General features: G+C 32.7%; 2 protein-coding genes across 3 annotated transcripts in view; one reads left to right on the forward strand and one right to left on the reverse strand.

Annotated features, from left to right (window-relative positions):
- LOC136024835 (zinc finger protein 420-like) overlaps positions 1-27,184 on the forward strand; it is a 390,140-nt gene that overhangs the window by 235,935 nt on the left and 127,021 nt on the right. The gene's annotated exons all lie outside the window — the stretch shown is intronic.
- LOC136024825 (uncharacterized) overlaps positions 1-27,184 on the reverse strand; it is a 149,819-nt gene that overhangs the window by 28,675 nt on the left and 93,960 nt on the right. The window contains exon 3 of one of the 2 annotated variants that reach the window (XM_065700314.1): positions 6,299-6,585. The exons of the other annotated variant lie outside the window; for it this stretch is intronic. Coding sequence (XP_065556386.1) covers positions 6,299-6,585 — 287 coding nt within the window. The remainder of the gene's footprint in view (positions 1-6,298; positions 6,586-27,184) is intronic. 2 annotated transcript variants of the gene reach the window in all.

Below are 27,184 nucleotides of genomic sequence, written 5' to 3' on the forward strand. Positions count from 1 at the left end.
GAATGACGCAATAGTTATCAGACAAGATACAATTGCTGAATGAAATATATCGAAATAAAGTTTAGATTTTAATTTTAATCCCAGGCCGCTTTTAAGTCATATAGATGTAAAACGAAGCCAGTGTCTGAATGCTCCCGGTGTGTTTTTTTAAATAGAATGGATTAGCACATGCATTACAAATTAGCAAAAACAAATAACAAAATTATTCTTTTAGATGGTTACTATTGATAATTATTGTTAACTCTTACTGTCACTTAATGACGATTATTTATTTGTTGAGCTTCCAAACAACCATCAGGTCTAGTCTAAGAACAAATCATTAGAGCTTTGTCGAAAAGACCAAATAGTACAGAAAAAAGATAATTCATGATCCTAGGCCATAACCCAAGCATAATACACCCAACAGTTCAAATTGTATAACAAAACACCAAGTGAAATTTCCCTCACAGAGAAAACACACGGAAATAACGTAAAGAGAAATTTACTAAGAAATACACAGGGAAAAAAGTTAGTTTTATCCTGAAGAAGTAAAAATTTCCAAAAGTAACTATATTAAGCCAAACACAGAATTTAATACAAACCAGAGGATTTTGTCACGAACTAAGAGACTTGCAAACAAGGTAGCTGATTATTATACACTACCCGAAATTCCTGCGACCATTCTTACAAGTGGGAAGCTAGGTATGAAAACTTACTTATTTCAAAAAAGTTAAACATTCATATTGTTTCAATGACAAACCAATAAAAAGTGAACGAAATTTGCTTCACTTATTTTATAAGATTCAAGGGTATAAAAAAAACAATTATCGTGACAAAATGTATGCCAAAGTTATCTAGCTTTGCCACTCGTGACTTTATTTCTCTTCGTTTGGAAAATAGAATCAAACAGTTCGTGATAACGAACTGTGGTAAGGAGCGACCCAGCTCAATAGTAAACTAAACTCTAAAAAACGAAATTTCTATCCTAAGAGACACATCAAAAGAATTGGATTTTCATGTTGATTCTAAATCTATAGGTTTCATCAAATTTAGTCTTTGTCATAAAAAGTTAAGAGCCTGAGAAAATTTGCCTTATTTTGGAAAATATGGGGAAACGCCCCTTAAAAGTCATAAAATATTAACGAAAATCATACTATCGCAATCGGCGTATCAGAGAACCCCATAGCAAATATTTTCTGCTCCTATCTACTAAGATGTGAAATTTCATATTTTTTGCCAGAAAACAAATCACAGGTGCGTGTTTATTTGTTTGTTTGTTGTTGTTTTTTCTTTTACCCAGGGGTCATCGTACCGTCCAAGTGGTCCTAGAATTTCACAAGAGGGCTCATTCTAACGGAAATGAAAAGTTCTAGTGCCCTTTTTAAGTGACCAAAATTGGAGGGCACCTAGGCGCCCTCCCACGCTCATTTTTCCCCATAGTCAACGGATCAAAATTTTGAGAGCCATTTTTTCCGCATAGTCGAAAACCATGATAACTATGGCTTTGGGAATTACTTACTCCCCCAAAATCCCAGTGGGAGGGGCTGTAAGTTACAAATTTTGACCAGTGTTTACATACAGTAATGGTTATTGGAAAGTGTGCAGACGTTTTCAGGGGGATTTTTTTATTTCGAGGGTGGGGTTGAGGGGAGGGGGCTATGTGGGAGGATCTTTCCTTGGAGGAATATGTCATGGGGGGAAAAAATTTCAATAAAATGGGCGCAGGATTTTTTTGCATTACTATAAAAAAACAATGAAAAAATAAACATGAAAATTTTTTTCAATTGAAAGTAAGGATTAGCATTGAAGCTTAAAACGAACAGAGATTATTACACATATGAGGGGCTCTAAAAATACTTTAGCAAAAAAAGTGAGGTATTTAGGAGGAGATAAATACCTCACTCTTTACGCTACTGTATTCTTTGTAATTTCTATTATTTATTCTACGGCCTTTCTGATTCAGGGGTCATTCTTAAAGAATTGGGACAAAACTTACGATTTAGTGTTAAGACCGAGGTATTAACGAGGGTACAAACCCCCTCGTATACAAATTAAAAATATTGGAATATAAAAGTTTATTACATAAGTTAATTCTTAAGTTACATTTATTTTTAACTAGTAAAAACGTTCGTTAAAAATTAATAGTTCTAGTTGCCTTTTTAGGTAACCAAAAAATTGGAAGGCAACTAGGCCTCCTTCCCCACCCCTTATTTTTCAAAATTGTCTGATCAAAACTAAGAGAAAGCCATTTTGCCAAAAAAAGAATTAATGTACAATTTTCATTTTAATAATTTATGTGTGGAGAGCCAAAATCAAACATGTATTAATTCAAAAACGTTCAGAAATTAAATAAAAAAAAAACTGTTTTTTTAACTGAAAGTAAGGAGCGACATTAAAACTTAAAATGAACAGAAATTACTCCGTATATGAAATGGGTTGTCCCCTCCAAAATCCCTCGCTATTTACGCTAAAGTTTGACTCTTTGCCACAATTCTACTTTTTAAAATAATTAAAAGCCTATTTTATATAAATAAAGGTAACGAAAAAATCAAAATAAACTTAAAATCAAATTAAGATAAATTCTGGAAGTTTCTAAATTAATTATCAAATTTACGTTAAATCTTAAATAGTAAATACTCTTGTGTATTTTTCTGACAAAAGCTTACTGTTATTATTTGATCACCTCACAAAACAGAAGATAAATATAAGCTTTAGTAACCCCAAGTTCTTCTTAAATATGTTAATTGATCAAAAAGCAGTTTTTCGTTGGCACAGAGATATTTATTTGGGTGAAAACGCTAACCAAAGAAAGACATGGTGACAAAATTCTCATAGCTTAGATTACTGGGTATAGATCAATAAATATTAGTTTACTTTTGCCTACTAAACCTTCAGACAGCAGATTGAGGCTATGCGCAAGAGAATGATCCATAGAATAATTATAGCATATGGAACATGGTCCAAGTGTTTAAAGATGGTTTTTTAAAGTAAAATATAATGAACTGGGACAACTCTCTTCCAAGAGGCAAGTAAAAAATTCAATTAAGAATTGTGTCTTGATAAAGATAAATTAAAATGGGAAAAAACAAGAACTTTATTTTGATAGAGATAAGTCAAAATACAGAAAAAACAAGTTGCTAAGACTTAACCAATTACTAAAATAAATAATTTTAAAAGGAACCACGAAAATAACCACGTTTTCTTGGGTCTAGGATATGTGTAAGTTGGAAGAGGAAAGGGAGAGATACACACATCCGAGCTGTATGACAAGTCTGGCACTGAATAGTGTTGTGGGACATAACACATTAAAGCAACGTTTGATTGCATCTATTGCGCTTGTTTTTCTTGAGATACTTATGACAACTGTTCTGTAGTGAATTTTTGGGATTGCTTTGAGTGTGTCATTGTATTTTATTATGGTCCCAAGTTTTATCTTGTGCTTTTAGATCTGTTGGAACAATGCTCCCAGTAACGAGTTTCGTCTAGCAGGCGTACTTTGTACTGTTGTTGTTTGAGTCTGTTAAACGTTATCAATAACTAATACCTCTTTTCTCGCATAACCCAGTAGCACATATATCTTATAATTACATCACGAAAAACATATAATAAGAGATAGCACAGTCGTTTTTCACCCTATCGAAATACCTATTATCACCTATAGTGGCCATATCATACCAACTTTGCCACAATAGACTGTGAGAGAAGGACCTTGCGGGACTTGAAAATTCAAAGTTTTACCTTTCAAAAGAAGCAGATTATCAGTTTCTCCCAGTATACAACATAAAACTTTCATTATATAAGAAATAAGAAATAAAAAAATTGAAAATAAACATATAACCAAAAAAGAATTAAAATTGCAAAACATTAAGGAAAATGTCTAATTATTAGAAAATCAAATAGGACTCCCGTCTTAAACGCCTCCTAAAATGAAGTGAAAGGAAAACCAAAAACTGTGAAATAGACTGCTGGAAAAGGATCTTGTGGGACTATAAAAGTATGAATGGGACTCTCAAAAAATGACCAAGTGTCCATATTATTAACGATAAACCAAAAACCTATGAAAAAATATACAAATTAAAGAGTAATATGCTGAAAAGAAGCATAAAATAATAAGAAGGAAGAATTACAAAATATAAAGGAAACGAACTGTTTAAAAAAAAGCAAACTGGAGTCCCGTCTTACAACTCTCCTAGAATGGAGTGAGAGGAAGATCTCCAGAAATCAACGCTAAAGACCATGGGGGAAGGACCTTGTTGGACTTAAGAAAAAGTCAGGGTTTTGACTTTAATAAAACACAAACAAGTCCGTATTTCCAAAGATAAGACATATACTCTCTTAAAAGACAAAAATAAGGAATAGAAAAGATGAAAATGTCATGAAACAATAATAAGGTAGAACCTAAGAATATAAGAAAAGGGGATAATTCAGTAAAAGACGAAAAATAGTCCCGTCTTTAAACCCTCCTGAAATGGAGTGAAAGGAAAGCCCTCTCCTCAAAACCGGAGAGCCAAACTGCGGAGAGACAAAATCAAACTTATATTAATTCAAAAACACTCAGAAATTAAATAAAGAAAATAGTTTTTTTTAACTGAAAGTAAGGAGCGACATTAAAACTTAAAATGAACTGAAATTCCTCCGTATATGAAATGGGTTGTCCTCTCCGTGATCCCTCACTCTTTACGCTAAAGTTTGACTCTTTGCCAAAATTCTACTTTTTAAAACAATTAAAAACTTTAACGTAAAGAGCAAGGGAGTGTGGAGGGGACAACCCATTTCATATACGGAGTAATTACTGTTCGTTCTAAGCTTTAATGTCGCTCCTTACTTTCAGTTAAAAAAACTAGTTTTTTTATTTAATTTAATCAAAGACGAACAGGAGTTCTGTCTTTAGAAATCCCTGAATTGGAGTGAGAAGCACTCTCCTCGACAATCCCAATGAACTAGAATGTGGGTGAAGAAACATGCAATACTAGAATATCAGAGTTATGTTTAAAAAGACGGAAATATCAGGAATAAAAAACACTGAAAATAAACAAACAATATTAAGAAGTTGGAATTTAAAAAATAAGCGAAATGTCTTTTTCAAAGGAAGATAAACATGAATCTGGCTAAAAACTCTACTTAAATGCAGTGAAATTAAGCCCCGTTCCAAAAAAGCCTTTTCAAATAGACTGTTGGGCTAATAAGAAAACAAGTCCCTAATTAATTGCGGTATTTTAAGATAAGGTTTGCCCATATATGCGCAAACTGTTCGTGATAGTTATTAATTTTTCTTACATGTTAAAAAATCAATTTTCGGCTTTCATTTGACTATTTCTAAAGTTGATAAATTCAAAATATTCAATTATCCTTGAAGCAAATATATCTTGCAAAATTTTAATTTAACAGAGCCCTTAGAGGCTCTATATAGCATACTTGAAAGTGAAAGTAAGGTCCCTCCCTCTTCCCAAACCGTTTTGAAGCAAACTGTGAGAGAAGGAACTAGCAAATCGAGAGTTTTTTCGGGTTTTGACTTTCCGAAAAATTTCAAAGTTTTCAAATAGCCCCCAATTAAGCAGGAAGCTCTTGAAAATGATAACAAAACAAAGAACAAGAAAAGTGGAAAATAAAAATAAGATTTTAAGAAATATAGAAAAAAAAATAATGGAAAAGGCATAATTAAAAAAAAAATACAAAAAGGAGTCCCGTATTGAAACCCTCCTAAAATAGAGTGAAAGTAAGGCCCCCCGAAAACCCAGTGAAATAAACTGCGGGGGAAAGATCTCGCAGGACTAGAATATTTATAATTGTGACCTTAAAAAATTGCCAGTTTGTCAGAATATGCCATGATGAAACACAAAACTCTGAATAAGGATGATAAATAAGGAATAAATAACCTGAAAATAGACATAAAAACTACTAGCACCTCTTTCTGTATCATTGCGATATCTTTTAATAATAATAGTACAAGTTAAGTGGCAAATTTGAATTCACTTACAAAAAGACAAATATCTGTCGTCTCAAAGACCTAAAATAGCACTTAGCACCCTTTACAGCGCTAAATTAAAAAGATTTCACCTGATGGCTTTTATTTATATCATATTCTGTACTAAGTAAATTTTTTTTTTTACGAAAATCTAGTGGAGGTGAAAAAAAGTCCACTATTGCCTTAAATATTCTTTTTATATTCTAGCAAATATAAAATACGTGTCAAAAATAATCACTTGTAAGCTCGCTATTGAAAGCTGTTGATACAGTAAGTATCTCTTTAATTCCTAATTAAATTTTCTGTTAGAATTTAGCAGCCTTATGTTTCATAGCCATATATTAATCTGGCTACCTTTGGGACTAAAAAAATGTTCAAGGAATGATGGTGAGCAGGTACAGCCATAGAAGGATCAAACGCAAGCACTTGACAACCATAGTCTTCTGCCCTTTCTTCAAAGGTCCAGTCGAAGTTGATACCAAATGAATAGATTAGGCATCCTTTCTTTGGTGGTGCAATATCCTTATCCAAGCAGACTGTGTAATTTCCAGCTAACCTGCGCTGTCTTTTTGGAATGTTCTCTTCAATAAATTTTGCCAAAATGTTGACTCCTCCCCATGTTTCATGTTCTTTGCATATTTCTAATGGATAATTTAGTCTATCAATGATTTAAATTACTACCAATTTCAAATCAAGTTTATAGTGCTTAAGAAAACTCTCAGTAGTACGATTAAATTACAACCTAATAGGTGAATATAATTGCAATTATATCACTTGCAGTGTAATGTTCAAAGGCATTAAATATAGCAACATCAATTGTTCTGCCAATGAAGGTAAATTTAAGACACATTACAAAGATATATAAGGTATCAACAACTCTTACCAATTGTATGAGACACTAAGAAAAGTGGTTTGGCAACATTGTGCACACAAAACAAATGAGTGTTTTATGGATATCATAAACATTTAGCATTTACCAGCCAGAAGTTATCCATCTAAGATTATCAATCTAAAACATTTCCTTGAATTTCTATAAGAGGAACATTATTATAATGAGCATAGTGTAAAACACTTTGACAATGGATTTAAGCTCCTATCTAACAAAAATTTTGAATTCTGGATTTCACCGAAATAAATTGAAGTGGATGCGTGTTTTTTTTTTGTTTTTTTTTAAAGGAAAGATTATGTTAACCCAATGGTACTATGAAACTAAAAGAATTCCTTTTCGAACAGAAATGCCAATTCTAGTGCACTTCTTAAGTTGACAAAATGCTTTTTACAATGAAGTGATTGTTTCTATAAATCTGTGACGTAAAATGACAATTTTGCCACACGGGGGTTAAAATTCTATAAAGGGAATATTTTGACAAAGTAAATCAATTTAAAATTTTTAGGAATTACATGGGCTTAGAGCTATTTTTTTCAGAAGTAGTAATATCGTAGCTTGGCTTATTTATTCACAAGGGAACACTTAGTAAATTCAAAATAAATGTTTAAAAAAGACATTTTTTTAAAATCTTCTTCCACCTACGTTGATCAATTTCAGGGATGATATAATATAAAAAGTGATGGGTAGATGCGTCCTTGCCATTACAAGGTATTTCGGTGGATCATTTGTTCGATGAGATGATTTGCTCTAGGCCATAAAAAGTATGTTTTGGAATTATATTTTTATCCTAGAGCCTTCAAATAAATATAAAAAAAAAATTTCGGGGGCTGGTGGTAGAATGTAAAATCCAATTTCTAACAGAGAGTGGGACTAAAGTATCCTAAAATAGGCAACAGCACTGTTTACAATAGGCAATAAACACAACTTATAAATAATAAGTCATTTGTCTCAAGACAGTGGAATTCAATTCAGTGAATACTTCGGCCCTATGTCCAAGTTTCTTCTTCAACAGAACACCTATAGTTTTTTAAGTTATGTTTGTTTTTCTCTTTTTTTGCTCAGCTCAGCCCTTGCACGTAGTGTGAAAATATTTGCCAAATTGAATTCCACTGTCTTGAGAAAATTTCCCTCTTGTTTCTAAGTTGTATTTATTTGACATGGAAAGGCAGTTTGGTCCTTGTCACTATTAAATAAAAAAACAAGTTTTTTTAACTGAAAGTAAGGAGCGACATTAAAACTTAAAACGCACAGAAATTACTTCGTATATGAAAGAGGCTGCTTTCTCATCAACGCCCCGCTCTTTACGCTAAAGTTTGACTCTTTCTCTCAATTCTTCTTTTTAAAACAGTAAAAAACATTAGCGTAAAGAGCAGGGCTTTGATTAGGAGGCCGCCTCTTTCATATACGAAGTAATTTCTGTGCGTTTTAAGTTTTAATGTCGCTCCTTACTTTCAGTTAAAAAAAAACTTGTTTTTTTTATTTAATTTCTGAACGTTTTGAATCAATGCATGTTTTGATTTTGGCTCTCCGCAAAGGAATAATCAAAACAAAATTTGCATTTATTTTTTTTTTGGCTAAATGGCTTTCTCATAATTTTGATCGAAAGATTTTGAGAAAAAAAAGAGCGGGGGACGAAGCTTAGTTGCCCTCCGATTTTTTGGTTAACTAAAAAGGCAACTAGAACTTTTAATTTTTGACGAATCTTTTTATTGGTAAAAGATTTACGTAACTTATAAATTAGCTTACGCAAAGAACTTTTGTATTCACATGTTTTTATTACATATATGAGAGGGTTCGCAACCCTCGTCAGTAGCTCGCTCTTTACACTAAAGCTTAAATTTTATCCCAATTCATTAAGAATGACCCCTGAATCACAAAAGCCGTAGAATAAATAGTTGAAAATACAAAAAATACTTTAGCGTAAAGAGCGAGGTATTAGAAGGAGGTGAGCCCCTCATATGGGTAATAATTTCTGTTTGTTTTAAGTTTTATTGCTGTTCCTTACTTCCAGCTGAAAAAGCTTTTTCACATATTTTTTTTTTTAAATAATGTTAGTAAATCCTGCTCTACCTTCATAGAAATTTTCTTCTCCCATGACAAATTCTCGATGGAAAGTTCCCCCAGCGTATCCCCCTCTTCTCAACCCCTCCCCCCAACCAAAAAAAATCCTACTGAAAACGCCTGTATACTTCCCAATAACCATTACTATATGTAAGCACAGGTCAAAGTTTGTAACTTGTTGCCCCTCCCACGGGGACTGTTGGGGAGTAAGTCGTCCCCAAGGATATAGTTATAAGGTTTTTTGACTACGTTGAATAAAATGGCTATCTCAAAATTTTGATCCGTTGACTTTGGAAAAATAATTAGCGTGGGAGGGGGCTAGCTGCCCTCCAATTTTTTTGGTCAATTAAAAACAGCACTAGAACTTTTCTTTTCCGTTATAATGAGCCTTCTCGCAACATTTTAGGACAACTGGGTCAATATAATCACCCCTTGGAAAAAGAAAAAAAATAAAAAATAAATAAACACGCATCCGTGATCTGCCTTCTGGCAAAAAATACAAATTCCACATTTTGTAGATAGGAGCTTGAAACTTCTATAGTAGGGTTCTCTGATACGCTGAATCTGATGGTGTAATTTTGTTAAATTTCTATTACTTTTAGAGGGTGTTTCCCCCTATTTTCTAAAATAACACAAATTTTCTCAGGTTCGTAACTTTTGGTGCGTAAGACTAAACTTGATGAAACTTATATATTTAAAATTAGCATTAAAATGCAATTCTTTTGATGTAGCTATTAGTATCAAAATTCCATTTTTTAGAGTTTTGGTTTCTATTGAGCCGGGTCGCTCCTTACTACAGTTTGTTACCACGAACTGTTTGATTTACCTTGTCAATAGGCCTCATCAACATTATACTTGACATTTAATACTTAAGCAACAAAGACCCTAGTACGTGACACTTGGGAATTTCCCCCCAACATCCAAACCTAAAAATAGCAAAAAATTAAAAAAAATTCTAATGATCAACTTTAAGATTTAAATTCAAGTCCTTTGGATAAGAAAACATAATAGTGAATAAGCGATTAGAGCCAAATTTTCCCCAACCATGAAATGAAGAGCAACAAAGACCCAGAGAAAATCAAAAATATTTTATCTTCCATGAAATTTTAGGTTGAAGTTCTAATGTGTGATGATGCCTTATTAAGATTTATTCTTTTATGCTTATTATATTTGTTTTTAGTAACTCGATTTTTGTTAAATTTAAAGCCCTCTTTTGTCTTTGCTTTGTAATAAATAACAAATGACATCGGCCCTTTATCGACCGTAACAAATTGACAGGCCTAAAATTTTATCCACAGATCCTTGTCTAAGAGAATAAAGAATCACAAAATTGTAAAAGACATTTCAATCTAGTTCAGTTCCATAACAGTAATAAATTTAAAAGTCGCTAGATTATGGATCCTTGTTTTGCAACATAAGGACAAGCTTAAGATATATAGAAAAAACCCTGCTAGTTTGATAAAAGTTATGGAATTGATTAGAATTTAGTAGTTGGGAGGAGCAAGTCGTAACTAAACGAATGAGAGTTAAGAACAAAAGCGAATACAATAAGAACACAGGGAGGAAGAGGGGTTGCCATGTGTCTAGAATCAGTTACAAAGGAGAGGGACTTTTTGGCGAGAAGCTTTTCTTTAAATTTCTGTGTCAACCATCTGTCTTCTCTAAATTTCCTTAAATGTAAAGCTAGTATAATATATCATACCTTTTTGGCACTGTGTCAAAACTGAGACCTTTCTTTTTGTGTTGTTAGCTGATTTGTTAGTCAAAACTTTTGAGGTTCCCTTTTGGGTCTTGGCCCTAGCTTTAGCTAGATCCTTATCTTCTACTTTTGGGACTCAAATCTTTAGTTGATTAGAGTACTAAATCTCTCAGATAAATTAAAGTCTTTTCTATATTTTACTACGATTTGGTGAGGGCTTTTATTCTTCACACAAAGGGATTTCCTTTTGTGGCTTCGTATTTTTGTCCCTTATTTTCTTTCCTTAGTTGTAACGCCGAGTCAACCAGGGCACACTTTTCGGTTTTGGCTCCAGCTTTAGCTAGAGCCTTATCTTCTCCTTCAGTAACTCAATCCTTCGGTTGACTAGAGCACTAAATTTCGTCAATAAATTATAGTTCCTTTTTAATTTTACTTTGATTAAGTGAGGTCTTCTATTCTTCACATTAAATAAAATTCCTTTTGTTGTTTCTTATATTCGTCCCTTGTTTCTTTCCTTAGCTATATGGCTAAGCTGATCAAGCTGTAGCATTAGTGGAAACATCATACAATTTAGAAATTAATTTCAAACCTCTATAAGGCACTAAAGTGGGTACCTTGACAAAACTCAGCATTAATATTCATCGTGCGATATTAAGAATGCCCTTAGAAAAAACCTTTTATAAATAAGTGAGTAAATCACAACAAGGAAAAGTAAGTTGAACGAACTTTGTTTCTCCTCCTAAACTGAGTGGATCTTAGAACTTGAAGCTGAGTCTTAATAGTAAGTCTCACACAAATAGTTGAACTTTCCTAGATATGTTTTAACTCCTTACTTCTTACCTCCTATATTCGTTCTTTGTTGTCAATAAGGAAGAGTTCAAATCTTAAGGAAAAATCTAAGCCCTCCCCCTTCCTCCCAACTCATTCTTTTACCTACCAAATCCTTCCTATGTTGTAAATACGGTGGAGCTAGCCCTTTCGTCAATAAAAAAGTGCTAATGTAATGGAATTGTTATTTAGTTGAGCTGGGGTACGCTTGGGAATCTAAATTCTCACCCATAGAAGAGGAAAATTTTGTTGATGATATATTTATTGTTGAGGTTATAGTTTACCTGACATCCAAGGCTCAATTGTCCTTGTTAAGTGAGTTAATTGGTAAACACCCTTTTATGAGTGGAACTGGAGAAACCGATTCTAATCATTTTTGTTATTCGAAGTTTTCCTGAGTTCTCTTTGGAAATTGATTTCACCAATTGATTTTGGCAGAAACTATTGGGAAAAATTCAATCAACACTAGAGAATTCAGCATTGTTTTCTCTATCTCTTTTAGCAAAATTTAAATTTAAGTCAAGTGATCACTGGGTTTGAGTGTCAATTTGAACTTCATCGGCTAAATTAAACGCTACCAATTTTTGATTGTTTTTTTTAAGATTTTTTTGAAATTAGTATGTTAAGGAAGAGTGTTTAGTAAATCTAACTTACACAAATTCCACTGAAGGCAATTATCGGAGATAAGGGAAGGTTGCACGAGTGAGTCAGTTCTCATACCTCTTTGTAATTATAAGCTTTATAATCAAAACCACCTTACAAGAGACATCGTATGCCTTTGGACTGAACGTTACATGAAATCCTAAATACAATAATGCTACTACTACTAAAAACTAACCGCGGCAACCAGACGCCTTATATGAGCAAAGGCTAGTTACACTCTTCATCCATCCCAGACTATTTCAAGTATTAGTCCTTACACCCTCTGAAGAAAATAACATTTCTCTTAAGTCTTTTCTGACAAAATCGTCCCATCCCAACCTACGATTGTCCCCTTTTTGTTTAGTCCTAGATAGTTGACTGAAAAGGACAGTCTTTGGCAATACGTTATCCTTAGTCCACAATGCGTGCCCTAGCCATCCAAGCTATTGTATTATTATAGAAATAGATTGTGGCATTGAATTGAATTTTTTTCTAGCCTACTGGTTCAACCACGGTCTGTCAGTCAGATACCCAAAACATTCCGTAGGTAATTTTCTATTGAAAATATCAAGCAAATCTTCTTCTATTTATCAGAGCAATCAAGCTTCCAGACCATACTTGACACCTGTCATCACCAACACTTCCAGTATTCAAATTCTAGCTCAAAATCTTGTGTTTTTATCCTTCTGAGCAGTTTCAACTGTAAAAAAAACCCTATACCTTGGCTATTCTACTTAGAAAACCTTAACTTTTCCCACTGTCGTTACTGAAAATGCTCCCTAGGTAATCAAATCTGTCTTCTTGATTGACACTTTGTTACCCAGCGTCACTTTTTCATTTTAACTTATTCCAAACTTCAGCGACCTAGTCTTATTGACATTCATTTTGAAACCTATTCTAGGATAAACTTACCATGTAATCACAAAAATTTCAAAAGTTTAATCATTTTTCTCTCGGTTTATTCTAGGATGCCTAAATATTAATCAAAATCTAGGCCCGGAATGTTTTCCTTCCCATTGCTCATTTCCTTAAGCTTTCCAAGCTCCCCCTTTGTCTTAGTTTGGCTCCTTAAGATAAAATCAATTGAAATTTTACATAAGAATAGGGGTAGGTTTAAACACTGCTTAATTCCTTATTTCATATCAAAACTAGATACTAACCACATTTTTACCTACACTAACAAGGCAGTGTTATTTTCGTAGACGGCACTATTCACATTAGTTTATTTGTCTAGTGCATTATTCTTAGATAAGACCTTCGCTATAACTCTTCTACAAGCCGAATACAATACTTGGTCATAATCTGTAAAAATGAGGAATAAATGTGTTTGATGAACAAGGCACTTTTAATATATAATCTAAGAGCAAAAAGCTGGTCGACACATTCTCTACTTATCCCAAAAATGCACTACTTTTCTCTTAAACGTTGGCCTAATCAAACCTAAATCCAAAAACAAAATCATCATACTAAGCAATTTGCTATATAAGAATCCAGACTGCTGCCTCTTTAATTAATATTCTCTTTCTTATTACCTTTCTTGTTCAAGGGTTTGATTATGGTTTTCTTAAAATCGCTATTTACTTTCCCTTCTTCAAAAATTGTGTTTGAAATCTTCAGTAGCTCATATCTATCCTCTTTATCCCCATATATAGAAGACTCATTTACCACAATATCAGCCCCAAGGCACCATATTATTTTTTTTAGTGCTGTCACTAATGTGTCTTCACAAAATAAATTTTTCTTCACATCCTTGGTGTCTCTAACACTTTCTCATTGCTCTATTTACTTTCTTCTAACCCTATTCTGTTTTTTTACATCATCGAAACTTTTTGTATATCTCTCTTAAACACTTCACTTTTCACTTCTTGTTGCCGAGTTTCTTACTTTAAATTACTTGTGTATCACGCAGAGTATATTTCCTGAAGCATAATAATTTCAATTGCTTTTTTTTCAGGTAGTTAGGGTGTCACTTCATTGGAAAATCTCAGGTTCTATATTCGATTCCTACACCAGAAAAAAAACCGTTGATAATGGATAATAAAGCTTCCCTGAATCAAAACACGGCCGGTGCAAGCTCGATCATAAGATCTCTAGAAGAAAAAACCAATAACAATAAAAATGATTTGAAAAAAAAAATATTTTGAAGAAAAAAATCTAAAAAAAATTCTCGAAGAAAAATCGTGAAACAAAAAAGAAATCTCGAAAGAAACACGTTGAAGAAAAACCATTACACATGTGTTTAAATTTATATAACTATTATGTAACACCTTTGTGTGCGCAATACGTTATTGTCAGTTACATCCAGGGAGTTCCACACTTGACTTGCTACTGAAGAAACAAGCGTAGACGAAAAAAAAGTCTGAAGTTTTAAAAAAAAGTCTTGAACAAATATGTGTTAAAAAACATCTTGAAATGATTTGAAAGGTCTTGAAAAGTACCATGAAGAATATTTTGAAGAAAACTATTGCATAAGTAAAGAATTACGTAACAACCATCAAATAGTGAAGTATGTGCACCAAATCTTGCATTAACTCTATCCCAACAAGTCATGCAAAATTACGTTATCTCCAAATAAATTTAAATAGATAAACAATCTTCTATTACTTAGCAACGAGGTGTAAATAATGTATCAATAATACTGCTGTCAGGAAGAAAAAAAAATAATATTTTATGGTGACTAGAGTCCAGGAAGTGTTTGCTAGGGCACACCATGATCTTGGTGCCCATGGGGTTTCTACTCTCACTGTCATTCTTTTTAACATTATATTGAGTACTGAATAAACTATTTGTAATATAATTTGATGCAAGTAAAGAAAAAAGGAAGCAGTAGGCCTTAGATATTTACAGTTGGAGAAAGGGATAATAGCAAAACTCTTTTTTAATGATTTTTGTTCGTTTTAAGCTTGTTTTACATATTCAATGTAATTTTTACATTTATTATTTTATATTAGTACTTATTGCATGTTTTTCAATTGGATTCTTCTTTAATTTTCTGTTCGTTTTAGGTTTAATTTATTCTTTAATAGTATTTCCCGGTTGTATTTGGATAAAATTATAAAAAGTTTCATTTCTGATAATCTTAAGCTAATTTGACATTTAATTTTCGTTCAAAACTTCATTTTTGATTAGTTTTTAATTTAAAACTATTAAACAAAGATTGTACCACAGCAAGGTGATTTTGCCAACTCCTTTGTTGCAAAAAACGAAAGTTTTGGCCCAAAAGGTACCAAAGAATTATCGAAGGAAAATTTTACGTTTTCCCATCTCTCTTCAAATTTTATAAGACACAATAAAAGCTACTGGATGGTCCAGCTCCAATTCGAATAATGCCACGATGATGTATATATATATATATATATATATATATATATATATATATATATATATATATATATATATATATATATATATATATATATATATATATATATATATATATATATATATATATATATATATATATATATATATATATATATATATATATATATATATATATATATATATATATAAATATATATATATAGGTTAGAAAAGAGGAAATGAGTATTATTTAGTTAAGGAGGGAAATGAGGTTAGCGGCTGGTGTTGTATTAAATCTGGAGTTATATATATATTTATATATATATATAAATATATATATATATATATATATATATATATATATATATATATATATATATATATATATATATATATATATATATATATATATATATATATATATATATTTATATATATATATATACATTGTACTGGTAGTGCAGCGGCTTTATTGCCTGGTCCTGGCACGCTGTCGGCCTCTACATGGATTTCCATACCACTCTGGAAAAATGTGAACTCTTACTCAATGTCCTCACCTATTTAAATCGTTCTTGAGACCTGAAATGTTAATGATTAAATATATATTATAATTATCGATAATTTAGTTAATTTAAAAATACAAATATCACTCTTACAATATGACATTTTGCAAGTAGTTGTCAGAGCTTACTTCCACACCTCATTGTATGTTTGTAGTAGATTTTCAGGTTGTAGCAGAATTTTTAAACTATGTTTTCTTTTGACCTGAGAATGTGCCATGAAAACATTCTATTATTAAAAACTGTAGAACTAAGATCGATACCAAGGAATTAAATAGTTTGCCCTTGATACTTGTATATGGTCATGCCATGTGTGGGTTGAAGTGAAAATTGATGTCGTTGAAAAGTGCGTTCAAACTGACCTTTACTAGAGTCTACCCTAACTTAAGATATGTGAACTTCTTTTCCTGTTTTATCCCCAGTAATAATATTCACCTAAAGATTGCTGTTGCATAATTTGGTAACAACTAGGTGGCTCCCATTAAACTTCCCTTGTGAAATATCTAAGTTCTACCAAAGGTTGAATATGGTATGTTTCTATATTTTAAGTCATTTGGTAGTAAATCTGAGGTTTTAATTAAGTTTAGAAATTGTGGACTAAACTCAGTTCATTCTTTTTGTTAATTACTTACAGAATCGTAACTTTTATACAATTTTATTTCTATTGGGAGGCGATCGTCAATATTCGCGTAAATTTTACTGAATTCTTTTTTTTAATTGAAGCTAAAATAGCTCGATCCTTCATTAAATTGAAATCTTTTTTGGACGAAAAGTCTCCAAAAGCTTCCTTGATAAAATTTCCGCTGGAAATTATGCCTTCTGATAATTCAATTTCATGAAGAAGATTCTTAGGAAGACTTCTATTTTCCAGTTGGAGGGTCAACTTTCCAAATAATTTAGTAAGCTGACCAATTAATTTAAAAATTGATTTTAGTAAAATAGAAATATTAGGACACAAAATACAAAATTTTAAGTTTAGAAATACCACTTTTACTCAGACTGTTTTTTTAAAATAGCCGTAAAAGAATCACGCATCCTAGTATGTGTAAGATTTGAAATAAAATTTTGAAATAATTGTTTCTTTGCTTATATTTGTATATGGCTCAGAAAGTCATGGTTGACCTTTGGTTAAAAGATACATTTTATGGGATCAACTATCTTTGATATAATTAGTTGTTGTGACGACCTCTTTCCCTTTTTACATATGAAATCTTTGGAATAGTTTAATTGCCTTCGTGTCTTATAGTTTGTAATTGCTTTATTGTATTCGTTTTTTTTTGGTAGGGGAAAAATAGTTCCCATGGAATATAGATATAGCCATTTCCATGTGTTATTTTTGAGTCAAATAAAAGTAATCACATTGTACCAAACGTCTCTACGACGTTTTTTAAGCATAATAGCTCTGTCAACAGAACGCCCAATACAATTAGTCAGTCCGACCCTAAGGAAACGCTACCCTAGTTTTAATGATCGTCAGCACTTTACCCCATACCATCTGTGAGGGCCAGATCTACAACCACTATTAATACAACCTAAAGTTTTGTTTCTACAATACGTCCTGTTCAGGATCAACCCAACTATTTTTTATGGCACTGGGTACTTAACAAGTGACATATAGCGATCGCAATTTCCGTCCGTTGATCTGTCTGTCTGTTTTTTGGTTCCAGTTTCACTATTTTGAGCACTTCCAGATATGCTAGGGTGATGAAGGTTGGCAGGCGTATCAGGAACCATACCAGACCGAATTAGATATAGTCTCTTCTCCGATTCAACCATCTGGGGCAGGGGGAGTGAGCGAACGAGATAGTTGAGAAGAACTTTATTTGCCAATTAGACAAATTTTGTTCTTCGTAACTGTGTCTTGCTGGTCTAGGGGTATGATTCCCGCGTAGGGTGCGAGAGTTCCCAGTCTCGAATCCTGGACCACTCCAGTTTTTGCATAAAGAAGATTCGAAATTAGATACGTGATCAAAATAGCGATAGCTGAAAGTTGGCCATTGTATCAGGGACTGGACCAAATTAAATTAGAAACAGTCACTTCCCCAATTTGACCATCTTAGGGGGGGGGGGTAAAAGTACGCTTAATTTGGAAAAAAATGAGGTGTTTATAATTTACGAACAGATAATCAGATTTTAATGAAATTGGACATTTAGAAGGACCTTGTGTCTCAGAGCTCTTATTATAAATCCCGACTGGATCTGGTGACATTGGGGGGGAGGGGTTGGTAGGGTTGGAGGAGGAAAAGGAAAATACTTTAAAATGCTTAGAGTGAAGGGATCGAAAAGAAACTCTTAGCTCTTGCTTTGTGAGCTCTTGGCTCTTCCAACCTCGTCATAAGTCCCATATGAGCTCTTGGCTCTTATTTTCAAAGTAAGTGTGTTTGAAATACTTCCGAAGATGACTTTTTTTACTGATAAATTCAATGCTTCACACCAGTTGCCTGGGATTGTAGTTGTAAACACCGTTGGAAATCACCTTCGGCAGCTAAAATTTTCCCACCAAATGGCAAATTTAGATTTGCAATATACTGCAACAACTAATCCATATTTTGAAAGACACACCTGAGGATCATGAGTCAAATAAGAAACCATCTACTTGAGCTATTTCTAAGGATTTCCTTGAACCAGGTCTTATTCTCGAAACAGAATCTGACAAAAGTGGAACTTTCAAGCCAAAGGTCTTGTGACTTATGCACAATGTCTTAAAACCAATGGTTTTACTGTTATCACCTGGTAATTTTTTTCCCAGCAAAGTAAACTTTTTCCCCAGCATAATTAGGATCATTGGCAGCTGTAAAATATTGTCAACAATTTTAAGCTGTTTTCCTTGCAGAAGCCGATACATAATATCTCTAGTATCAACTGAGTTACCAGAATTTACAAATTCTAACCTTTGGGAATTTTCTATGGTTTCATGCTGTATCATTCCACCCAAACACTAAAACTTGGACCTTCTATTTCAACCACATTGAACTTTGATAAGATAATTACATAAGCAAGCTTTGCTGCAATTTATTCATATAAATTATTTTGTCATACATGCCAAATAGAATCTTATACCAACTGATTTCTTAATCTCTTCCAAAGAACTTTTGGATCTGAAGAAATACTAAACACAAGAAAATGCGTGAAGAGTAGGGGCTGAATTGGCATTTTTGACACTGCTGGTTCTTCTAAGGCAAATAGCCACACTTCATCATCAAATTCAAGGCCAGGAGGCCGGCATCCTTTTTTATGTGGATTAAAAAACACTTGAAACTGTTTGAAGATATTCACAGCTTTTTTCATTCTTCGTGTTATACAGAAATACTAACGAATAGAAGCACTCAGGATCAGCCACAAAAGTTAAATTTATTTGTCCAATAACATCCAATCGACCAATTCTTATTTCCCATGTACTGGTATTTTTATTCCATTTACATTGTTCAGTTATTTTCTAATATTAGAGAAGACTCATTTATTTCATTTGATTTAAAACCTTGTTGTATCAAAAATACGTTTTCAACTTTTAGCCTTGTTGTCCAGTATATACCAAATCTTTTTGTGCTTGGCTGATATTTTTTATAAGGTAGTGTCCATGCAAATGATCTTTGAAAAGTTGAGTGGCATGGCTCACTTTTTGGAAATCTTAACGAAATAGTCGCCAGCATACTTCTTTTAGTGTAATGCAATGTCCTTTCACATAAGTTTCTGATCCATTGTAAACTATGCAAGGTTTATGTCTAACAATCTTTATTGAAGTACAATCATTTTTCTTAAGTATTTATTTACATAATTTATCGGCCCTATATTTCAAAAATATTTGACATTTATATGATATATATGACACTAAAGTATTTTAAGCATATGAGGATTACATGTGGCGATATAACGATTGTCACGAATAATTCAGCGATTATTAGAATCTTTTCGATAAACAGAAGGGTAAAATAAAAATGCTTATTTATTGAATTCATCTAATTTGGGATCAAAAGGACATCGATATTTTGGTTTTCCAGTATCCACTAGATATGTGACTATAATTGTAATTGTAATCATAGTGGTTTTGAAAACCCAAGGGGCAATTGAATTTTCCATTTTTATTAATCTTATAACTCGCATTTGGATTTCAATTTCTATATGCATTATAAATCAGGCATTTTAAGACTAATTTTCTTAGTAATATATGGTGACAATTTAAAATTTAAGCCGAAATAAGGTCATCAATTTCAATTGGATTTCAGGTTTCATCCTGGAGACTGATCATAAATAGCAAATTCATATGTGATAGACCATGTCCTCGGAATTCAATAGTATACACATATGCTGTCACATTTACAAAGATGTTCCTTTATCAATATCATCAATTATATCACTAAATTTCAGTTTTGCAGTTCCAGTAATGACATCAGGACGATCCGGAAGGGACTGTTTTAAAATAGAGTTATCATCAAATTTCATACTTGCAGCTTCTTTAAATTCATGCCAATAAGGATTGAAAGTCATAGTTATAAAGAGATCTGGGGTCAATACCAAGAAAAAATAGCGAACATGTCTTTAAAACGTTCAGTAAAGTAGTGTGTTGATCTGACGAAAGGTGACGGAAGTAATACTTTTTCGCAAACGATTACATTCTGCTTCGAGTCTAATTCACTAAGAAGTCGTTTAGACCCTACAAAGTTTTAATCCATAATAATATTTTGGTAAAAGCTTATCCAGTCAATAACATCACGCTCAACAAAAGTGTTGGTATCAACAGGCTTACTGTTGGAAAAGTCTTCCGTCAAATTCCAAAGTATTAAAACAAGTCAAAAGGAAATTCTGTTCTTATCGTTTTCACGTAAAGCCTTTTAGCATGTTTAGGTTGAAAACTGATGCGAAACTCCGCTAATACAAGCCGTGTTGTGTAGGGAAGACTTGCATAAGGTGGTCAGAGCATCGTACCAATTGACCATCCTGAATTTTGAGCAGGATAGACATTGAGTAGGTAAAGAGCTCCACATTGGCCAGCATCAAAAACTTTGGCCAGCATCAAGGGCAAGTACAGCATATATTTTATGACAGCCAGGTTGGTTTAGCTGTCTATAATTGACACCATCTGGCACCGTAAAATTGAGCCCTATATTTTGGAGGCTGTTGTCCCAATGAAGCAACAAGTAGATTTACATCCTCCTCTACTTCTTGCATTTTTCTTGTAACCTTTGAATCAGTCGTTTATATCTCACTATATTTCATACATAAGATTCATGATGAGATTTCCCATAAATTAAAGGATGTGTGAAGTGTTCCTCAACAGCTTCATTATAGTCTAAACATTATATTTGCCCATACGAGGGTGGCTTAATTTCATCTTCAGAAGCTGTGACGGATGTACTATGAAACCAATTTTGTGATAAATATTTCCTGCTGCTGCAAAGCTGAGTATATTATGACTATTTATGGCTCGATCATTGTTACGTTGAATGAAGCTAGAGCTAAGCCTGAGATGAACTTTCGAATACGCTTATAAAACTCTTCAGAGACCAAGTGACATCCTAAGAAAAGGAAAACTAATTCACCTAGAAATTGTTTCGGCGAAATTGCAAGATGATAATGCAAACCGCAACCTCCGAATTCATAAACTTGGTTCTACACTCTTTTTCTGGAAAATGGAGATTTCAACAGTGAGTACAAGTAACTTTGAAGGACCCCAAAGACTTATGTGTAAGATTTACTGCGCTTATGACATATTTGTATGTATGTACTTGGTTTTGTGTCTCACCTATTTGATGAAAATGATTATTACGCCACTCTGCTTCAAACGTGTGTTTCATTGCTTTTGATTTTCATTTTTGACTCACTCACATGCTTGATGTTGCTTGTCTTCTAACTGTGGGTGTTTTTGCTCTTGATTTTTCTGAAGGAGTATACAAGTCTGGGAGAATTCATGTCTCTGTATTTGATTTGGTTTACTTGTATTCGAATTGTAATGTGAAAAAGTGCGAAGCTATATTAAGTATTAAATTACAAAAGACTTTTTTGATACAAGGCGTGACCATGGCTAGTTTAGAGATTAAAGTCATTTTGAAGTTGACTATCCTTACAAATGAATATTCTCTGTATCTTTGTTTTAGAGGTGAATTTTAAAAACTGAGATTTAGTTTGTCAATGGGGGCATTTCTCTCTCTCCTTTGTTGACAAATCTTTTCATGGACTTTATACGAACCTCAACTATACATAGTTTTAAGCTCTTCCTTTGTTTCTGGGGAAGCTTCATGGATCATGCGTTTTGCATTTGGAAACATGGCTTAGAGTCCTTAGACTTTCTCCATAAGCGTTTAAATAGTTTTGATAAAATGTAAAAATTACAGCGTAGTTGGAAGAAAATAATCAACTACCTTTTCTTGATATCCTATTGATTAAAAACTTTATTTCCACTTAATGTTCACAATATATAGAAAGCATACATACAGGGACAGTTATTTTTACTTTCATTCGTGTCACCTTATTTCAGTGAAACGAGGGGTTGTGATTGCACTGGTGGATAGAGCTTACAAAATGTGTTCCAAAGAGCTCTTAGATTGTGGATTGTTGTATTTGAGGGATGTTTCAATTTTTACTAGTTACCCAGTTAAATTCATGTATGAAATAATAAAAAAAAATAAACACAATAAACATAACAATAGGGTTATTTGAGTTTCATAGTGTGCAGAATTAAACATGCCAAAAAGTTCTATTTCTTTGCCTTCTGTACCTATTTTGGGGGAGATTCTTAAATTTTTTTTTGCGTAAACATGACATTGATACTTGTTTTCAATTAGTGAGACCATTAGTTAGTTTCCTTAATTCTGAGAAGGATTTAACCGCGGGAGATTTAGTTTGTGGGGTGCAGTAGATTCCTTGTTCTTGTGGAAAGTTTTAAATTGGTAGAACTCACCAATGATTTACTGAAAGATTTATTGAGCATCGCAGCTTAATAGAAGAAAACCCCTACAATCAAAAAGCTTTTGAAACTTTTGACTCGGCTCTCGCTGAACATACATTTTTTCATTCTGAACATTTACTATTTGATGAGGCCACTGTTATTTCTGTTGATAAGGGTTTTTTTCAGTGAGCGAGGAAGGCAATAGAAATCAAAAACTTACGTTTGATAATATTTCAATAAAGAGGGACACCGGAAATTTATATATTGACCCAATTTTTGATTGTCTTTTGAAAAATGAACCAATAGTCAATAAGTGAATTAAAATTTACATAATCACCAATGGAAAAGACTATCTTCCAGAAACAAAAGAGTTACTTCAGCATTAGGTAACGAGAGAACTATTTCACAACAGAATAGTTAACTTCGTTTCAATTTTTTACTTTTCCTCAGTAGCGATAATTGTATTTATTATTATTGGTAGTAGTTTTATTTGTTTTGATTTTAGCATTTTTTCTTTTAGTTTGTGCTGAGTACTTTCATTCCCCCCCCCCCCAAAAAAAGGAGAAGTTACATCCGTGGTTCCAAATAGAAATATTAGAGACAAGGTTTTTTCTTACCGTCTTCCTTCCTAACTCAATAAAAATTATCAAATTTAGATATAAGAATTCTTCTAAGGGTGGTTTCTCTGCATGGTTAGCTTTATTTTCAAACATTAGTAGCCAATTCCCTCTGCCTTGTTACCAATGGCTGCTTGATTCCAATTTTCTTTTACAAATAGATTGTGGCCAGTTGACTATGACCAGTAGATAAAACAGCTTGATATTTTTGAATTTTTGGACTTAAAGTTAAATTAGGTTATTTATCAAAAAATAGATATTCAGCAATACTTATCGTTCTCCCAGTTGTGCAGTTTCGTTGTTTCTTCGGAATCTTACGGAAATACGTGACATAATATTTAAACGTCCTTGTCAGTTAATCATAACGGGTGATTTTAGTATAAATTTGATTGATTAAAATTCTCCAGCTTCTGTTTATTTTCTTTCAACTATGCTTGCCGCAGGAATTCTACCAGCTACGTAAATCTCCAAACGAGCAACTAATGTTAGAGCTTCCCATGGATGACATCCAGACTTCTCAAAAGTTGGAGATGGAAAAATAATCCCTGAAGATCTTATCAATTGATACACTATCAACAATTGTTATTCATTTTTGCCAATAAGAGATTTACCAATATATATATATATATATATATATATATATATATATATATATATATGTATATATATATATATATATATATATATATATATATATATATATATATATATATATATATATATATATATATATATATATATATATATATATATATATACTAAATCTTAAAAGAAGCCAAAAGAGTTTTTAATATTATTCAGAATCCAAACTTTCCCTTGGTTGATCAGTCGGACCTGAATTAAGTAGACAAAACATAGTATTGTCAAAAAATGGTAAAGTAGATCGCGATTCCTTATGCTGCGCTTCATAAGAATTCTTTTATCGTGAAATAGCGGGGATATAATCAGAAATATCATTAACCAGCACCAAATTATCTATTATCGACATTTAATGAAAAAATCTTATGAATATTTCATGCATACGTTTCAGTTACTCAGGTTATTAAATGAAGGAAGAATTCCCACAACGAACTTGAAAGACAAAAATTTGTAGTTGGAGTGTATTTTTTTTTCCAGCAGGCTAGGATTTAAACTTCTCATAAGGATAAGTTCGAAGGGATGCTCTTGGATTATGTCTAAAACTTCTTCCAGATTTTGGACGAAAGAGAAGATCTACTAGGGGACCTATAAACTAAACCAACTGCTACACCCTCACAACTTAATTTAATTACAATAAAAATAGATTTAAAGATCTCTTCTCCATTTCCACTCAAATCACTTCAAACGTCTTATACAAGATGATTGCAGCATAAAGGGTGGAGCCACCTCTCAAAATCTGTTTCCAGATCAGTCTCTCCATCCTAAATCTTAGAATACCTAAATTCATATACTTCTTTGAATAAAGGAAATTTTCACATGATCCAGCAATATCAAGAGCTCCACCACTAATGATCTTTTAATCTCATCAAATGACGAGTCCTTGAATGTTAAGGTGAAGCACAAAGGAAGTACTATCTCGTTTAGAAGAGGAAGAACTATTTAATTGCGAAATGTATTCACTTTCAGTAAGTGAATTAGGATCCATATACTATTCTGATATCTTGTTTTCAACTGAAGTATTAATTATAGTTTCTACATATAAAGGATTGTTTTTTAACTCAACAAACAAGTTTTTTAACTGAAAGTAAGGAGTGACATTAAAACTTAAAACGAACAGAAATTACTTTGTAAATGAAAGGGGCTGCTTCCTCATCAACGCTTTGCTCTTTACGCTAAAGTTTGACTCTATCTCTCAACTATTCTTTTTAAAACAGAATCAAACATTAGCCTAAAGAGCGGGGCGTTGATGAGGAAGCAGCCCCTTTCATATACGAAGTAATTTCTGTTCGTTTTAAGTTTTAATTTCGCTCCTTGATTTCAGTTAAAAAACTTCTTTTTTTTATTTAAATTCTTAATATTTTTGAACCAATGCAAGTTTTGACTTTGGGTCTTCGCATAGGAAGAATTAAAACGAAATTTGCGTATTTATTTTTTGGCTAAATGGCCTTCTCATAGTTTTGATCGAATGATTTTGAGAAAAAAGGAGTGGGGCAGGAAGCCTAGTTGCCCTCTGATTTTTTGGCTACTTAATAAGGCAACTAGAACTTTTAATTTTTTACGAATGAACCTTGTTTTAAACTAAAGCTTAAATTTTGTCTCAATTCATTAAGAATGACCCCTGAATCACAAAAGCCGTAGAATAAATAGTTGAAATTACTAAAAGTACGTTATCTTTAAGAGCGAGGTATTAGGAGGAGGTGAACCCCTCATATACTCAATAATATCTGTTCGTTTTAAGTTTTAATGCTGCTCCTTACTTCCAGTTGAAAAAACTTTTCATATTTATTTTCTCATTGTTTTTTTTTAATAATGCTAGAAAATCCTGTGCTTCCTTCACGGAAATTTTCTTCCCCCATGACATATTCCTCGATGGAAGGTTCCCCCGACATATCCCCTCTTCTCAACCCCTCCCCAAAACCAAAAAATCCCCCTGAAAACGTCTCTACACTTACCCAATAACCATCACAATATGTAAGCACTGGTCAGAGATTTTTTAACTTGTAGCCCCTCCCACGGGGACTATGGGGGAATAAATCGTCCTCAAGGACATAGTTATAAGGTTTTTCGACTACGTTGAATAAAATGGCTATCTTAGAATTTTGATCCGTTGACTTTGGGGAAAAAATTAGCGTGGGTGGGGGCCTAGGTACTTTCCAATTTTTTTGTAAACTTAAAAGGGTCACTAGAACTTTTTATTTTCTTTAGAATAAGCCCTCTAGCAACATTCCAGGACCACTGGGTCGATACGATTACCCCTGGGATAAAACAAACAAAAAAAAAACAACCAAATAAACATGCATCCCTGATCTGCCTTCTGGCCAAAAATACAAAATTCTACATTTTTGTAGATAGGAACTCTAAATAAGCTTCTCTGATACGCTGAATCTGATGGTGTGATTTTCGTAAAGATTCTATGACTTTTTGGGAGTGTTTCCTCCTATTTTTTATAATGAGGCAAATTTTCTCAGGCTCGTATGTTTTGATGGGTATAACTTATCTTGATGAAAATTATATTTAAAATCAGCATTAAAATTCGATTCTTTTGATGTAGCTAATGGTATCAAAATTTCATTTTTTAGAGTTTCAGCTACTATTGAACAGGTTCGCTCCTTACTATAGTTCTTTACCACGAACTGTTTGACTCACAAGACCAAGGGTTAAAGACTTTACGACAGAGCTGTAGCATCTTTGAAAAAGTAATGCTGAACTTATTTTTATGCACACATTATACTAAATAACAAAAAACAAAAAAAAAATGAACCCAAGAAAAAGAACAATAGAGAGACAAAATACAATAAAGGTGAGGAAAATATATCAACGATGAAATCATTTAAGAGATCCACCTACACACATAGACGCAGGAGCACATTTGTATGATAATAAGTATGACTAAAATTCTACAAATAAACCAAAAGGAATGAACAACTGAAGAATGAGCTGAAAAACTAAGGAATAAACCAGATGATATAGCATAATGAAATTAAATTTCAAAATCAGTTTTCATTTACTCGTGAAGGCATGAGCACATTGAAACTACTAAAAGAGATCTTAAACAAATCAAAACGGGTTTCCTTTGCATGCGTGCAGTTTTTTGCTTTCAATGTTTTTAACTTCAAAGC

The sequence above is a fragment of the Artemia franciscana genome, chromosome 1 (assembly GCF_032884065.1).
Source record: "Artemia franciscana chromosome 1, ASM3288406v1, whole genome shotgun sequence".
NCBI classification, from domain to species: Eukaryota; Metazoa; Arthropoda; class Branchiopoda; order Anostraca; family Artemiidae; genus Artemia; species Artemia franciscana.